The 17493-nt window shown below is 37.0% G+C and overlaps 2 protein-coding genes across 2 annotated transcripts in view; one reads left to right on the top strand and one right to left on the bottom strand.

The window, feature by feature from the left end:
* Window positions 1-17493, bottom strand: part of iqgap2 (IQ motif containing GTPase activating protein 2) — a 62672-nt gene that overhangs the window by 2936 nt on the left and 42243 nt on the right. The window contains exons 16-35 of the mRNA XM_079607787.1: window positions 14088-14178; window positions 12776-12943; window positions 12169-12311; window positions 11906-12076; window positions 10261-10344; window positions 10065-10136; window positions 9915-9984; window positions 9581-9789; window positions 9153-9305; window positions 8714-8877; window positions 8279-8503; window positions 7489-7629; window positions 7090-7174; window positions 6590-6822; window positions 5100-5232; window positions 3467-3569; window positions 3088-3229; window positions 1730-1817; window positions 1411-1623; window positions 969-1129 (exon numbers count right to left, since the gene is read on the bottom strand). Of these exons, the coding sequence (XP_079463913.1) occupies window positions 969-1129; window positions 1411-1623; window positions 1730-1817; window positions 3088-3229; window positions 3467-3569; window positions 5100-5232; window positions 6590-6822; window positions 7090-7174; window positions 7489-7629; window positions 8279-8503; window positions 8714-8877; window positions 9153-9305; window positions 9581-9789; window positions 9915-9984; window positions 10065-10136; window positions 10261-10344; window positions 11906-12076; window positions 12169-12311; window positions 12776-12943; window positions 14088-14178 (2849 nt within the window). The remainder of the gene's footprint in view (window positions 1-968; window positions 1130-1410; window positions 1624-1729; window positions 1818-3087; window positions 3230-3466; window positions 3570-5099; window positions 5233-6589; window positions 6823-7089; window positions 7175-7488; window positions 7630-8278; window positions 8504-8713; window positions 8878-9152; window positions 9306-9580; window positions 9790-9914; window positions 9985-10064; window positions 10137-10260; window positions 10345-11905; window positions 12077-12168; window positions 12312-12775; window positions 12944-14087; window positions 14179-17493) is intronic.
* Window positions 15164-17385, top strand: f2rl2 (coagulation factor II (thrombin) receptor-like 2). Its single transcript, XM_079607789.1, has 2 exons — window positions 15164-15371; window positions 16209-17385. The coding sequence occupies exons 1-2, from the start codon at window positions 15308-15310 to the stop codon at window positions 17249-17251; spliced, it is 1107 nt and encodes a 368-aa protein (XP_079463915.1). The 5' UTR covers window positions 15164-15307; the 3' UTR covers window positions 17252-17385.

Below are 17493 nucleotides of genomic sequence, written 5' to 3'. Positions count from 1 at the left end.
GCGCCCGCGGTTACGAGTCATCCAAAAATATTTTTAATGATATTCGGGTCGCGGTCGGTCAGGTCGTTTAAAATAAAGATGCCAATTAAACCTTTGTAATTTATATAGTACTAGACACAATGTTCTATGAAATACATAGGTCTACACTTTATTGGCTGAATAACTGCGCGAGGATGACGCACGAGCAGTCTGCAGATGAAAGTGGGAAATCCTTATTTACCTGAATGTTGAGCGCGTTATTAACTTTTAAATAAAAGCTGACGCGGGACAAAATGCCCGATTTCCCAACGCGTTGAACTGAGCAATGCCATTGTGCCATTTTAATAGGCTACTTTTAAACGCATATAGCTCAGTAATGTCAGTTTTATGTATTTGTTGAGAGGGGGCGGGATTTGTGTTGAGAAAGTCGGGGGAGAGACGCACACTTCGATTAGACTGGATAAACACATGCAGCATCTTAATTGTTAAGAAAATGAAACGAAATAAATGAATAAATCAAGCCTTTATTACAAAACACTAGGCTATATCATAATGCAAGGCGGATTAGTTGAAAACATCGGTCGGGTGCGGGTTGTTTATACATTGACCCGCGCATCACTGCTGTGCATGCAGTGGTGCTCGGGCACGAGACATGAAGGCATCTGATTGGTTCTTTACATTCGCACCGAATGGCAGTGATTGGTCAGAGTTTTTACTGTCCTACAGCTGCTACAGAGGTCAGATTTTTTTCATTCCTTTTTCTGAACACATAATGTATTGACTACTATCAGAATGGAAGGACCATTTCACCCAGTATACAAAAAAAATGTTTCTGAACAGGATTACCAACCCTAGCTTTAACACAATGAATTGCTTAATTGATTTCTTATTGATTACTGGGTGGTACACAAATAGGCCCACATAATTATGAGCATGCTTGTACAAAATATGAAAAGTTGCCAGAGAACATTACATGCATCTCCACTCACTTTCTGTTGAGGTTATCCAGACATGTTTTGATGTATGTGTCATAGTAGTTTATCTGTTCTTGATAGAAAGCTGCCTTGGAATTGAGCGCAGTCAGAGTCTGCTGCAACTTCACCAATTCTGCTTTCCTCCTCTGTCTATAGCGCCGCTGGTATCGAATGTCCTGCCACATGCAAAAAAAAATCATATTTTTTTTTTTACAAATACAGTCAGACTTAAGACATGAGCTAACTAGTTGAAGGCGTTTATGGCACCCTACAGTCCTAAAGGGAGCAAGATGAGGTCATGTAATTATTTAATAGATGCATAGCAATCATTATATGGCTTAGGAAGATCTACATTCATCCCATACACAAGTATTACTCATCAGTGAGCCATGCTTAATGTGCGCCAACTCTTTTCACATAGATCCTGCACCCCTGAATGAAGTCATTAAGGCCTGACCTTGGAGATGTCATTGATGACTTCCTGGTACTTGTGTTTCGAGCTGGCCAGACCAGCCTGCTCTAGAGTTCTCAGGTTCCTGAGGATCTTCCTCTTCTTCTGCTCCAGAGGCAGCTGGCGGTCTTCCAACATGGCCTGGCTGCTCTTCAACCCTTCTGGAGTCTGAGAGTCCTGCACCACCTGACGCTCCACAAGCTTAGCGTGCTCTGCCTCCTACAACACCAGAGAGAGAGGGTTGAGGTTAATCGATTGAACATCTGAATCTGTTGGAAGACTGGCCTCCATTTAATCTTGATCATGGGGTAAAGGCTTACTGTACCTGTGCAGCAGAGGCGGGAGTTTCCAGGATATCAGTGAGTGTCTCCCCTGCTTGAATTTTCACCACATCCACTATCAGTTTCTTTGTTCTGCAAAGTGACAGGCAAACAAAGATGAGGATGCACTTATCAGAGCGTCTCAACATGTTCTCCGTTTTCTCATCTGGTAAGATACGGGCTGACATTGTTCAGCAGATAATGTAATACAAGTCTACTTCTTTGGCACTCACAATTGAGACTTGATAAAGCCTGCAATATGTTGGTGACATAAGAAAATAAAAAACAGAATTAAAATTTTTGCTTGAAATAACCCCAACTTACAAATGTCCGAACTTGATTGAATGTATGCTTGTGATTTTAAAAATTGTTTGATATTCTGACTTTTTCTTCTGCTGAGCATAAAAGAGTATATATGTCTGTGTTTTTTTTTTGTTTATACATTCAGTCAATGGGGTCCAATGTTGTTTTGCCTTTTTTTTTTAAATGGACAAGAACATTCTTTAAAATATATTATATGTTTAACAGAAGAAAGTAACAAATTCATGCAGGTTTGGAACAACATAAGGGAGAGTAAATGATACAAAAATAATATTTTCATTTTTTATTAAACTATCCCTTGGAGAAAGAGTTTGTCCAAAGTTTGTCTGGTAGTAAAAGCATACCAAAAGTGCTTGCTGGGAAAACAGACTCATTTGTGATTTTTCTCACAATGTACATACACAAACTGGCTGGTTAAAGCAATTCATGTTTGTATGGTCTGTAAACAGAAGATTACACACGTCTGGGTCACAGGGGCCTCACAGATGTTGTGTTTTTTTGGAAATGGAAAAGGAGCAGCAGGGTGTAAACATATAGACAATGATCTATGATGTCACTCTTCCTGCTTCCTCCCTAAAGAAATACTGCACCATATGGAAAGAGCCCTAGGCTAGAATTCTAGCAGTTAGCATGCAAGTTTAACGGAAGGACAATACCGGCCAGCAAATGATGGTCAACAAATGTTTCCTTTGAGTATTATTACACATTTCAAGTATTCAAGTCTACATTCAAATGTTTGTGTTGTTTTAAACAGACACATTCATATTGAAATGTAAAATGTTTGTCGCACTGAATTTTCACACTGAATCATCTTGGTATGAACAGGCCTTTACTTAACTATGCTAATTACACAAAGCGAGTCAAGAGTCCCATTTGAGAAGTGAAGATAAAACTGGTCACCAAACCACTTCCTCCCATGGGCAAGGAGAGATATGAAGACAGGAAATGAGGACAGTGAAGCATAGTTGAGTGTGGCAAGAGAGATATTTATATGTGAGGACATTAAGGCAGTTGAAGAAGTGATGATTTCTTGCTCCCTTACTTTGTCATTAGTCCCTTCATGTCTTTGTCATCTCCATCCAGCAGCTCAAACTTGTTGGTGAGGGTAAGGGAGATCTCTGTTTTGGCCAGCTGACCCAGTGAGTTCTCCTTGTTTGGGTCATTTGTGTCCACAGTTCCTTCACCTGAGTGTCAGAGTGTGTTTTACTTTCATTCTTTACTTTCTGAGAGCAGGTTTCTGGTAATTTCTGTCATTTTCTATTAATCAACTGTCAGTGAGTGAAAATGTATCTAAACTCACACACTGTTGCAAAAACATCAAATCAGTCTTTATGTCATCTAGGTGGATAATTCTGGTGATGTCTAAAAGGTGTTCCCAGTGAATTCATGAAATAATGTGTTTGTATTTGTTATCATATTACCAAGTAGAGACTCGATGTCAGGAACTTCCCCCAGGTCCTTCAGAAGCTCAAGCAGAAGATCACTGTGATCTGGAGCAATGGCTTCCTTATGTTCCAACACCAACTAGAAAAAAAATCAGCTGGATCAAGTTAACATATTACTGTAATTACTATTACTGTAATATCTACTTAAAGATGATGGTCAAAAATCAATAAAAATTAATGCTCTTTATTCTGTAAAATGCAAAGTTGAAAATGTAAAGTCTGGGACTCTATTTTTTTTAATATATATAGAATCCACAACATAACTAAGAGGATGAGTATTTGTTTCCAATCCATCTCATTGTCCTAAAATTTGGCAGAGAAACCAGGACAACACCGAACTTTAGGAGTCAATAGTTTCGATTTGAAGGGAATTTCTTCCTTGTAATGTATTGTAGGAGCCATGTAATGGGAAAGTAATGTGACCAAATGATAATGGGTGTGTCATTAATTAAGTGGGGTTAAAACACCTGTTGTGTGTGTGTGTTTGGACGGAAGAATGGGGGTGAGTGCTGGAGCACATATTTTGTTGACCGTGCAAACCTGAACAAAATAAAACAACATGCAAGCTTCAAAGAAAAACGCGTCACAGAAGTTATTCCTCCACTCAGCTCCTTAGCGGTCTTTGGATTGTTTTTATGTGCCGCTACAGTATATCTCCTAAATATCTGTTTTCAACTGCACATCACCTCAAATCACAGAATATCTCTGGTTCAATAAAATGCATATTATAGTCCTAGAGCTGAAAATGGACATCACTTCTCTTAATGTATGTGTTGCACTCTTGAAAACATACATAAATGTTAGTTCTCCAATAGAAAGAATAGGCTGAGTTGAGAAAAGTATGCAGGCTCTATTCATTATGTCTGCACAGGTCATGATGTCACTTCCACACATATGGATCAAGTTAAGCCGCTCCTCAAAGTAGATTCCTCTCATGACCCAGAGGTGGCTAATGAAAATTAGTCACAATGAGTTGCAGATCTAAAAAAAGCATTTGACATCACATGCCTACAGATCCAGTAAGTTTTGAAAATACACGTTTTGACAAGTTGTGTGTCTCTTTTTCATATGAACAGCCCAGCAGTAAAAGAGAAAAGAAGAGGTGATCTCTTCCACTGAATGATGGGCTCACAGCTGTAATGCAAACCTCTTGGTTAAAGTTGGCTTGAAATGAAAATTTACCAAATTCATTTTCTAAAAGCAAGTTATAGATCTTATTGTGGATGGTTAGTACACGCGTGTTTTATTGTTTAAAAATGTTTTGACCTTGTGATGTTAAATCTAAATGTCATAACTAGATCTTCCACTGAAAATGATAGAGACCATTGATGTATGTAGGATTTCTCGAATCATTCAGTCTGCTTAAACCTCGCCCCTGCAAGTGCTCATTCATCTGCCACCACTTTTGAGGGCAACGCCCACATCTCGAAATCCAATCAACAACTAATACATAAAACCAAGTCCCGACCTAAATTTTTTTCTTTTCCGACAATCCGTTACACTCGGGTGCGTTACAATACGAAATAAAAAAATATTTTGCTACTTCATTTCTGTGCAACTTTAGAAAAAAGAGATTTCTATTGAATTGGTTGGTTATATTATGTCTTACAGAGTGTGTGTTGATGATCTCCTCAATAGAGATGTAGATGACAGGTTTGCTGAGTGTCACCATGTCAGAGTACTCGTCCACGTTAAACTTCTCCTCAGGAGCTGGAACGTCGCAAGCTGCCTGGAAGAAGCCCCTGAAAAGCAAAATAAAAAAGTAACCAGGTCCATTAGTGTAACTTCACCGATTTTCAACCAATTTTGCATTGTCGGTAGTGAATGGACAGAGAAATTCACGTTTATTTGCCAGCAAAAGCTCCAGAGCTTGTAATGTTGACTACAAACACTGAGGTTTTTCAGATTTTCTATTGTGGCATTCTCTCCATGTTATTTGTAGCTTTTAGCCACTGCCTACAACGTGCTGGATCCTTCACTGGAAGTAGAAACCCAAAGTAACCCACTACGCTAAACGTCTACTCTTTAAATTCTTACAGATTTGCACCCAGGAACAATACAAGGTGACACTATTATGACTAAAAGTTTGCTAAGAAGTGTTCCCTACTAAAGCAAGGTGGTATTTGTTGAAGTTTTCCTACCTATTTGACAAAAGGGAAGACAACAGGCCTTTTCTGTTTGTTTTTTTTAGTCAGGTAGCACGACTTTCACTTTTTGTTTTGCCTTTCTACTGTTTAGGCAGCCAAGTTTTATTGAAAGCCAATTTTGCCAGCTTCACCCCTTTAAATCTGTTGATTATTTTGTGATTTTATAGGAAAATCTGGATTTCGGTAGAATCATGGTAAAATATGAAAACCCCATCGAATTAGCCAAAATATTTAATACACACATACGCAGGAGACATAGGAGTGTGGAATTTTGTGAGTAACAGCTGTTCAAATTCTCTGGAAATAGTTTTGAACCAAATGCATAATCAATTTACAATGCAAAGTATACTTGAATGAGAAGGTCACATGCTGTCATAAACTACAATAATCCAGATCATCAGACAGAATTGCTGAGAATCAGAAAGGAAAAGAAATCAGCAGGGAGTTTCCAGTAAGAATGACTCACCGGCATGGGAATGAGGGGCTTTGGGCAAAAGGTCATTTAGCATTTCCAGCTGCCTCACACAAGCATACACACACTAATATGTCTGAAGTGGCAACACACGTCCCCCCTCATTGCTGATGCCTTACTTTCATAGAAAAACACTTCCTTACCTTTAACCTCAATTTCCATATATCTTTAGCCTGTCCTGACTAAAGATTTGTCTGATTGTTTAAAAATTGTTCTACTCATCAGTTTCTACATAAAGTATATATGTTTTTATGAGAAGAAAACAACATTGGATATTCTTCAAAATATCTTCTTTTATGTTCCACAGAAGTAAGTCATGCAGGTTTTGAACAACATGAGGGTGAGTAAATGATGACAGAACTGTCATTTTAAGGTGAACTATCCCTTTAGATATTTGATTATTCTCAACTGTAATAGTATTTTTTTTTTTACCCTAGACAAACTAAACCTTAAACCGATGAAGTGCTCTGTTCTCCTCACCTGAACCTTTGATAGGTCTGGGAGATGTAGCTGTTCATGGGGGTGAGGTGGTCGCTCTCGTCCTCAAAAAGCTTGTTGGCAGCAGCATGCTGTAGCATCTTAGCCACTGACGCCAGGTTCCTCCTCTGCTCTGAATGCACCTGACCTCCGGCCGTCATGTCAATGATGTCAAACCCATCTGGAGCCACAATGGCAGGATTCATATAACGGTAATAGAGCAGAGTCCCTACAATCTGTGGGAAGAAGAGAAGATGCTGCTATTCAAACTGAACTTATTTCATGTGAACCATTATTTTTCTGGGTTCTTGAGACGTTGACTCAACAAAATGTGATTTAGTTCATCTTTAATCTGTTGTGGTTCATCATGTGTCAAGCAATTATAGCTACATTTCAAGTATGAAAGGAGATTTGCAGACAGGGCCCATTGAATACATATTTTAAAAGAAACATTTGTATGGAATCTGGACACACGAGTACCACTAAAATATGCAACATCTGACCTTTAATAATTCATCCTCTGTGGCGTCAGGGAATTTCTCATGAAGCGTGTCCTTCAGAACCTTAGCAATATATCTCATGCCGTAACTGCATGCAAAAGAAAACAAATATATAATAATGCAAAAAAAAAATCTGCCCATACCTTAAATTAATGAGAGGTTAGTAATGAATGTTGTGTGCAAAACAGCACACAACTCTGATTATGTATTGAAAATATTTCTTGTTTTTGGCGGACTCTGTTTTAACTACAGTGCTGCCCCCTGGTGCACAATGACACTGTAAAGTTATATTGTAAAACATTATAAAATCCTTCATAATACAAGAGGCATATTTGACAAATATAACAGGCGAAATGAAAATGGAACATCTGTTTGAAAGGCTGCAATGGTCTTTGTTCTTACGGGATGCTGTCCAGCGATGACATGATAGAGCCGAGCACTTTGTCTGTGACGGTACGGAGCACCTGATTGGAGGATTCCAGTTTAGCCCTCACTTCCTCATGTGACAGAGCCTGGTCTGGGGTGACCTCATATGGCAACTTACTATGAAGTGAAGTTCAACAACAGTAGTAAAAAATAATTAAACAAAAACAAAACTAAAGATAGAAAGAGGGGGTCGGTATTAGATATGCAATTTTTGTATGTGTATATATTTATTTGAAAGAAGTCTCTCATCTTTACCAAGGCTGAATTTATTTGATCAACCATACAGTAAAAACAGAAATATTGTGAAATATTACAATTTAAAATAACTGTTATCATTTGAATATATTTTAGTAAAGTAAAGCATTCTTGTAAATCATAATGCAAAAGCTAAATTTTCAGCTACATTACTCCAGTCTTCAGTCACATGATCCTTCAGAAATCATTCTAATATGCTGATGTGGTGCTCTAGAAACATTTTTCATCAGTTGAAAACAGTTGTGCTGCTGAATATTTTTGTGGAAACCTATTTATTTCAAATAGAACAATGTCAATTGTAATTGAATGCATCTTTGCTGAATAAAAGCATTAATTTCTTGCAAAAGAATCTTACTGACCCCAAACTTTTGGTCATTGTTTTATTGTTACAATTTATAAATAATATGTAAAAAAAAAAAAAAAATGCTAATAAAGTTGATGGATGGGAAATGGATGTGGGAAAGTGTGTGTAATATGTGAGATGAGAAAATATGCATATGAAAATATGAACCTGGCTTCTCCTGTAGCGGTCTCTAGCTGATTAACCCAGGCTTTGTAGATGTCTACAGGGTTAGTGTTGATGCCCAGGTTTTTGTCCTCAATGATCTCTTTAACCACAGGTCCAAGCAGCTGCCTGAGGGCGTTCTGTCCACGAGCACCACGGTAAAAGCTCAGAACCATCTTAATGACTGTAGGGTTTCCTGTCACTATTTCCTGGATATGATCCACCTTAGATCTGCCAGAGATGACAGCAAAGTTACAATGATATTTATTTGCCATACTCTATATTATAAAGCAAAACTATACACATTGTATCAGAGACATTTGATTCACGTTTGATGCAATAATTATGAATTGAAATATATTAGTCTCTCTGAAACAATGTTGTTTTTTCTCAAGCTAACATAAAATTGCGTAAATCTCTGTCTCAGTCTCTATATCTTACTTGATCTCCTCTCGCAGCGCTGACTCAAAAAGCTTGAGCAGCAAGTACTCTTCCCGCTGGTTAGAGGCATAGTTATACAACGTGAAGATCACAGTGTCCATGAACTTGGTGGATTTGTTCTGGGGCATCTGGAAGATTAGCTTGGCCAGGTATGAAGGATTAGTCTGTTAAATTAAAATAACTCATTGATTAATAACATTTAACTGAAATGATTTACAGTATTTATAACATTATATGCATTTTTTTAATCTATAAATGTTTTGCATATATAGTTTTACAAATAAAGTTTTAAATGCTGTTTTTTACATTTATATTATCATATTTATAAATTATATATAATATCCATTTAATGCCTTTGGTCAGCCACCAGTTGCAATTCAGCATTCCAGTCTATTTCTTAAATGATTTAAAATGACTGAATTTGGGCCAAAGGTCTCACTTGTAGAAGGTAAAAGAGATGCTGATAGGCCTCCAGTTTCTTCCTCTTGTCTTTGCTCAGGCCCTTGATGCCCTGCTTTTCCCCCATGGCCAGATCTTCTTTACTCATTTTGTTCTTTTTGCTTTTCATCTTTTTGCTGTGTGACACCACATCCTGCCAAAGGAGAAAACATTGAAGTAGTTGGAAAAATTAGGATGGGTCAAAGGTTAAACTCAACTGGTTTGAACATCTGTAACTGCTTATGAGACTCAAGAAAACATGTTTTTTTTTTGTTTTAAGTTTTTTGTCTTTTTGGGAAAACTCAAACCTATGTACATCAAAGGATAATGTAACATTTGTCTCATTAATCCATATATACAACAAACAATCCACATAGCTTAACAATCTCAGTCTTTAAATTATTCAAAGCCACCACATAAAAATAGCACCTGTAGTGTGATCCTGTTCTTTACTAACAGGCCAATCTTAATATCCATTAAATTCAGATCCTTTTCCATTTGCTGATTAGCACGAATATTGGTGACCACTTCCTCTCTGAGCCGTGTCACTTCCTGTTCCTCCTGTAAATCGAGGCTACTTTGTTCCAGCAAATGTACAAATTTACGGACCACTGAGAGAGGGGGGTGCTGGGAACCGGCTGTTTGAAAAATAATTGGAAAAACAATTATATTTACCATGCAAACCAATCAACTAACAATACAAGTATATGCAAATTAAATTACCGTACATAATACATTCAATATAATAATTGAATCGACTTACTCAAAGTCCTGTAGTCAACTCTTGCTTTATTAGCCTTAAGGTAAGCTTGAATCGTCACTATTTCCTTCTCCTGAAGACGACAGAATATTTCAGCGTCATGAGTATGCAGATGTAGAAGCTGCTCGTGCACTTGTGAGTGGGATGACTTACATGGTCTTTGAAGTACTGCATTCTCTTAATGTAGCTTCGTTTAGCTTTCCACATCTTCACCAGTGACTGCAACTAAAGTGTAGAGGAAACATGTTTTCATGCTATGAATAATTCAAGTTCTGCAATTCAAAACAACAAGGTGAATATGGTATGATGAAAAACTGTAATAAAAGAGCATCAGTGATAGAACCGTTACCTTAATCACAGTGCTCACGCTGTCTTGGAAGGTCTTTAGTCTGTCTTTATAGACTCTTCTCTGTTTGTAGCCCTTCCAGGATGCCTGCAATGGTAAACCAAACCCAATGTGAAAACTACCCGAGGTAGTATGTGAAAACATCCGAAATCGCATACTTCCCTACTATATAGTAGGTGAAAAAAAGATATATAGTATGTGACAAAATAAGTATGTCTGAATTCACAGTACTCATAAAAGAGTGTACTCGGATGAGATTCTGAAGTGTGCTGTGTGCATGAATACGATGGACACTTTACTATCCCATGAGGCCACGGGAAATGATTTGTGAATGGCAGTGACGCGACGCGACGCAACTCATACTGGTATGTCAAACGATAATGACAATATGGCAGATGTAGTACACATTCATACTATATATATATAGAACTTACTTTTTTTAGCAGTTGCAAAGTAATTACTTATTCAAAGTAAGTAGCTACTCAAAAGAGTATGCAATTTTGGACCCCTCACAAAGCGCCTCACATATGTGGAGTTTAGGCAGCCGGTACTAAACCTTTTTTTTGCTACTATACTTTCATAGTCTAGTGTGTTTTTCAGTGTTCATTTGCAGTGTCTTGTTATTGGTGCAATCAAAAAGCCCTATGACAATTTTTTGAAGTGTTAACATAAAATAATTTAGTTTTGATGTGTTGTTTTGATTCTTTTGATGTGTAAATTAAGCAAATGAAAGTGCCAATTATACAAACTATGAAATTAAGTAGTAGAAGCGCGGCAGGTTAGAGTGTTTTGGATTGCATAAAATAATAAAAGACACAAACAAATACATGGTGAAAGAAGTGGTAGACAGCAGACGAGGGGATTGGGAAGATTTTTAATGAAACTTGGGAGGCGGATGGCCATTACTTTTTCACGTATCTTTACATGAGGTGTATGTGTGTGTATGTGTGCGTGCCTAATATGAATGGACGCATTTGTATGTGTGCGTGTATGAAAAAAAGTGTCCTAAATGAAAAGTGCAACCCAGTGTCACAAAAAAGACTTGTATAGTTGTATTATACTTAATTTTTCAACTTTAAAGTGTTAGTTTCTTTCGTTCGTGATTTTTCTGGGGTTTTTTCTAAATAAAACTTTTAAAATCGGAAATTTTATTCTCATTTTTTTTATTTTTGGCTATTTAAATTCTATTTACAAACTCACCACACACAATAATGGTCAATAACTGTACTTTGTTGAAAGCTAATCTTTTTCTGAAAAAGATGACACCTTGCACATGAAGATAGCACATTGTTTTAGAATTTTACAGTAAAAAAATCTAAATATGTGAAAAACACCCATTTTAGCTTCAGGTTAGCTAAAGGGTTAATAAATAATAATTTAAACAAATAATAATAAACCATAAAAATAAAAAAAAAGTAATTCAAAATAAGTTTTTTCTTTTTTTTACAGTGGTCAATAATACAATTTGAGTCTTAGAATTTTCTAATTATATATACTTTGACATAAATAAGAATTGTATAGCAACATGCAATAAAGTGTAAACAACAACAAACAAACAAACAAAAAAAATCACAAGGCTGTTGGAGGTCTGGTGTCTGAGAAATCAGGTTAAGTATCTGTCAACAATTTACATAACACAGTTATGCACCTGCAGTTTGATGACGCTCGGCTCTTGTTCTTGCAGATACTCCAGTCTGTCAGTATGTGCCCGCCTCACCAGGTATCCACGAATCAGGGCCTGCAGTTTGATGACGAGGGGCTCATTGGCCAACCACAGCTGCTCTCTGTTATACTCAGCTGTTACACTGCTCAAAACACTCTAGTTAGGGGGAAAGAAAATATTAAATTAACTGCAGAGCTGTCACAAACAACACAAAAAACTGCAGATGTATGTTTGGGCTAAAGACATACCTGAATATCTTCTTTGGTGAGCTGTGAACTGTCATGGAAAAAATTATCTGGCTCAACCCATGTCCCTTCTTTGCTTTCGATGTTATAGAAGTAGTCATATTTATCCTTGATCTTGTGTTTTACCCATGAACTGCCACTAGTCCCTACAGATAACACAATCAAAATTAAAGCACTGTGATTGCCCAGAGGTCCTGTGAAGAAGAAGAACTTATTTATGAAGAATTGGATATGTATTTGCCTCTGTCTGAAATCAAATAAACCAGTAAATGTTTTAGATGATGCTTGAAAAGTCTGTGGAATATTTACAACTAATATCTAACAATTTATCAAATTAAACTGGCAACATTTGCACAAATTTGTTATAAAGCTTATTCTTGTATATGTTTATCATTAGCATTAACAAACCTAAGTTTGTTAATGCTAATGATAAACATATACAAGAATAGGCTTGATAATACCATGCACAATATTCTGTATAATTATATAATAATAGATATTTAATATGCATGACAGTACACTCTCCAGCCTCAAAGAGAAAGGCAGATAACAAGAGCTAAGTTAATGTTGAAATTATAGCTAGACCTTCCAGACCCCAGTCATCAGGTACCTTGTTCTGTTTGAGTGCTCTGTAACTGAGAGAGCTGGCTGTGGTAGATATGAGCACATTCAGACAGCACTGCTCGAAGACCTGCATCAGGACACTGCAGAGCACCCAGTGTGGCCGTAGCATCGGCCTCAGATACTGCCCTGTTTATGTCTGCAACGGCCTCAGCCACTGAAATCAGACACGCAATATACAGAACAATCACTTTCAATCCTTGAGAATGGATAAAGTCACAGTTCTTCATAGAAAGGATGCATTTTTTTCTTTCTTTGCATTATTGTGATTTTTTTACTATATATTTCTTTTTACAATTTTATGTATTGTGACAATATTTTTGTCAGATTTATGTTCAGTTCGTTTGTGTTTAAGGGTATGTTTACATGACAACGATGTACTAAAAACAGAAAAGATTTTCCTTTCCTTTGTCAAAACGATCCCTGTTCGCACATATGATTAAAAAGGCTGTATTCTGCTGCCAGGCCAGTAGATGGCGATGTCGCTTAGTAAGGAAACACTATGCACCTATAGACTGAACACATAATACGCATGCGCATGACGTCACCATTTTCACAAATTCGTGTTTTTGTTGTTTTCAATAACGGTATTGTTTTCAAAGACGTTCACTTTGAAACGCATTTTCAAAAGCTTGCGTTTGCAGACCCCTAAAACGGCGTTGTCGTGTATATTGACGGCCAAAACGCATAAACATTTTTCCATTTTTAGTTGAAAGCGGTGTCGTGTAAATGGAACCTTAGTTTGGTTTGCCCTAGTTAGTTTCCTTGGTTACTGATTATGTTACACAACTGTTTCTATTTTGTTGATTATCTAGTATTTAAGCTCTTAGTTCCCTCAGTTAATTGTTCGGTGTCATCTTTATATGATGTGTTTGCGTTCTAGTGTTTTCCTGAAATATCCTGGGTATCTCCGAGTTATGTTGTTAATAAAGTGTTTTTCTGTTAAGGTTCTCCAGTCATCCTTTCATTGCAGCCAAAGGTGACAATTTTATTTTTTATTTTATATAGATTATTATTAATAGCTTATATATAATATATATATATATATATATATATATATATATATATATATATATAATATATATATATATACACACACATTATAAAATATATTGTGCTCTGTAAGTATAACATTTCATTTTAAATGTCAAACCCAATTTGAAAGGTTATATGGCATTATGTGAATGTGAAATATATAATACTATACATCCTTCACAGGGATGTGTATAGGATATTGACAGAATTAACATAACAGCTAATCATACATATTTCATGCAACTTATATTTGGTTACAGACTTACATTTGAGTGCATCCTCCTGGTCCTGGTTGGCAGTGTGTACGGCCTCCTGGATCTGGTCCAGCCACAGCACAGCAGACTCATCTCCGGAGCTCTATTACAGAGCAACACACAGTCAGCGCAGGCTCAATACAATACAAGTGTATACAATACAATACACAGGCTCAATACAATACATGTGTACTTCTCACACACTGTCAGTGCAAACCAAATCATCTGCTACTACACACAGATTTATTCTGAATGTAAGCAACTATAGTACATCAAGTATTCGAGGCTGTATTACATTCTGTATACATTCTGTGCAACTATCACTGTTAAACAGGAAGTGTCTATTTGGTAAATATCTTGTTTATGCAGGTGTTTTCACAGCAGTCATGGCATCTCAGTGCATGATGTCAAATGTTAAGAGCATAGTTAACCCAAACATTTCCATAATTTATTTTAGCATTTTGAAAACACAGATGAATTGTATGAAAACAATGAAATGTAAAGAAAGGAAAAATTCCTACAAATGCATATGCAATAAGGTAAGCAGCAAAAATAACGCCTTTTCAGCGTTAATCTTTCACTCTGTGTCTTTGGTAAATCCTGACAGTAGTTTTTTAATGCCAAAAGGGGGCTTGCACTGGTGCAAGCTGTTAGTAAATCTGGCCTTAAAGTGTCATCAAATAATTCATGGTATGTTGTTTGGTAAATAGTGTGGCCAGATTGTAAGGCTGCACTGTCTTTTACACATTTTTAACAGAATTAAAATAAAAAGGTATGAACCCGCAATCTGATGATATCGACTGCTGTGAAAGAAAGAAAGAAAGAAAGAAAGAAAGAAAGAAAGAAAGAAAGAAAGAAAGAAAGAAAGAAAGAAAGAAAGAAAGAAAGAAAGAAAGAGAAAGAAAGAGAAAGAAAGAAAGAGAGAAAGAACACCAAAACTATTTGAGGACAGATGTTTGTAAATAGTTTGGTCCACGAATTGGAACCATTTGTGGGAAGTCTCACATCACGTAGCATTTCCTGACATGTCTGAAAAATGAGCACTGAGCAATTCTGAATCCAAACTCCCTAAACCCTTACAGGAAACCGTCACGCCCTTCGACGCAGACGTCTAGCTTGATGGTTATCGCAATATACAGATGACTGATTCTCAGAACAGACACTCGTAGGTCATGTTTAGTTGTTTGACAAACAATACTTTGTAAAAATTCACTGGAAAAAACCTTTCAAGCATGTGGAGAGTATTTGTGCTGCTGCTATTACCATTAATGTTTGAGGATTCACTTCAAGATTCAGGTAAGACCACTTTTCTCTAATAGTTAAAGATAGTTAGAGATCAACAGCTGATTGCATTCCACCTATTTGGTAGAGAGGTGGACATGGACTGAAGTCATGATTTTGTGACGAAAAAAAAAGAAGGGTAGTTGACTGAATCTCAGGTACTGTAGCAATCCATGATGACAATGAAAGTGTTAGTAAATCTAGAGAATTTTCAATCATCTAAAACAAATAATTCTCAAAATACAATGTGCCACAATTATAACAACATAAAGATGGCGATTTTGTGAGAATTTTTGGAAGGTTGTACATTGCTGAAAGAACAACAAGAGCCAGAGATGGAAAACAACAACAAGCTAAACTACATAATCCCGACAAATTGAAATAAATAAAATAAATGAAAAGTAAATATGTCACACAGTTAAAATGTAACACCAATGAATGAATTCAAATAAAAAAATACAAAATGGTTGATGTTGGCAGCTTGTACTGTCTCTTACCGTTAATGTTTGTCATGTGTGATTAATCTGGATAATTTGTGCCTATAATATTAAAAACTGAAACCAAAAGCATATTGGCCATAGTCAGAGCTGACATCATATTTAATGTAAAATACAGTCTGTTCAATTGATAAGACTTAATGATTTAGTCGCGTCAAATTTCCACAATCAATGTTTTCCAGATTATTCCAGCTAAAACAATTACTAAAATACGTATTTAGAATTTAGAAATAATGACTTAAAGCCATGTCTGCTACAAATGTAACTACATATTTCAGTATCAAGCTGTGTGAAACTGTATGAGAATGCACTTTATTTCAGTATTTTAACATGATGTTTTCTAATATTTTTTCAGCATCAATATATACCAGCATCAATATGCTAAAACAATCAATTCAGCCAAAAACGTTTCCTGGAACAATAGTGTTCAATAGTTCCCTGCTCTCCGACACATCTATCCAGCAGCCTGTGATAAACGCCTCTGATAAAGTCATCGATTACACCACAGGATTTGTCAGCACTAGGATCATTCCATCCGCGTACATCCTAGCCATCCTCATCGGGATCCCCTCTAACGCCTTTGTGTTGACTTGCCTCAGTGGAAGAAAGAATTTTTCCAGTGGTATCCTATATTTTAGCTTAGCAGTTTCAGACCTTCTCCTGCTACTTTCTCTCACACTCAGAGTCCACTATCACTTCAATAACAACGACTGGATCTTTGGAGAGCTGGCCTGCAAGCTGGTGACTGCCTGCTTTTATGGTAACACCTACTGCTCGATCCATGCCCACATGTGTATTAGTGTGATGCGCTACCTTGCGGTGGTCCACCCGTTCTTCTACAGGACAATGTCGAAAAGGTACTGTGCGATCTGGACGAGCTTAACCATTTGGGTGGTTTTTGCTATTGCGATGGCACCAGAGTTTCTGGTTCAGCAAAGCTACCGTGTTTTCGGGCAAGAGTTGGTGACGTGTCATGATATCCAGCCCTATAAGGAAGCGTCCTACAAACCTTTGATTCCATACAGATTGAGTCTGATCTGCCTGGGGTTCATCCTGCCATCGCTGGTCATCGCATTCATTTACGGATCCATCATCTACCACCTAAATTGTTCCAGTCGTGACTGGAAACACTACATGAAGGCCAGCACGTTGGTGTTTGGGATCTTTTTAGTCTGTTTTACTCCATGTAGTGCACTTCTTTTTGCACACTATGTGAAGTTGTACACCGAGAATCAGTACGACCTGTATTATTACTACAGAGCAGCCGTATGTCTGTGTTCTTTCCATAGCTGTCTGGACCCTTTCCTCTCTTATCTGCTCACAAAGACTTCAACTTCCCAAGTCAAGTTTAGAACCTTTAGCTCTAGACCTTTGAAACCTTTGTCCACTGCCTTCTAAATAGCAGGATGTTTTTGTTTTGCGGATCCTGCAAGGGTGGGCTTCCTTATCTAAAATGGCTGAACAGTGGATTGAGGATGTTATGGTTGGACTTCCCACTTTGTACTATAGTAGAGGCTCATTACTTTGTACAAAAGAGAAAGAAGTTGGACACACAGAAGTCAAGCTGAATACAAAGTTTTTGAGACCATGAAAGAAGTGTTTAAGTAATTTGAATAAGAGAAGAATAATTCAAGAATAAT

The sequence above is a fragment of the Phoxinus phoxinus genome (assembly GCF_949152265.1).
Source record: "Phoxinus phoxinus genome assembly, chromosome: 3".
Classification (NCBI taxonomy): Eukaryota; Metazoa; Chordata; class Actinopteri; order Cypriniformes; family Leuciscidae; genus Phoxinus; species Phoxinus phoxinus.
The sequence above is the reverse complement of the archived record's forward strand: the minus strand, read 5'-3'. Positions and strand labels throughout refer to the sequence as shown.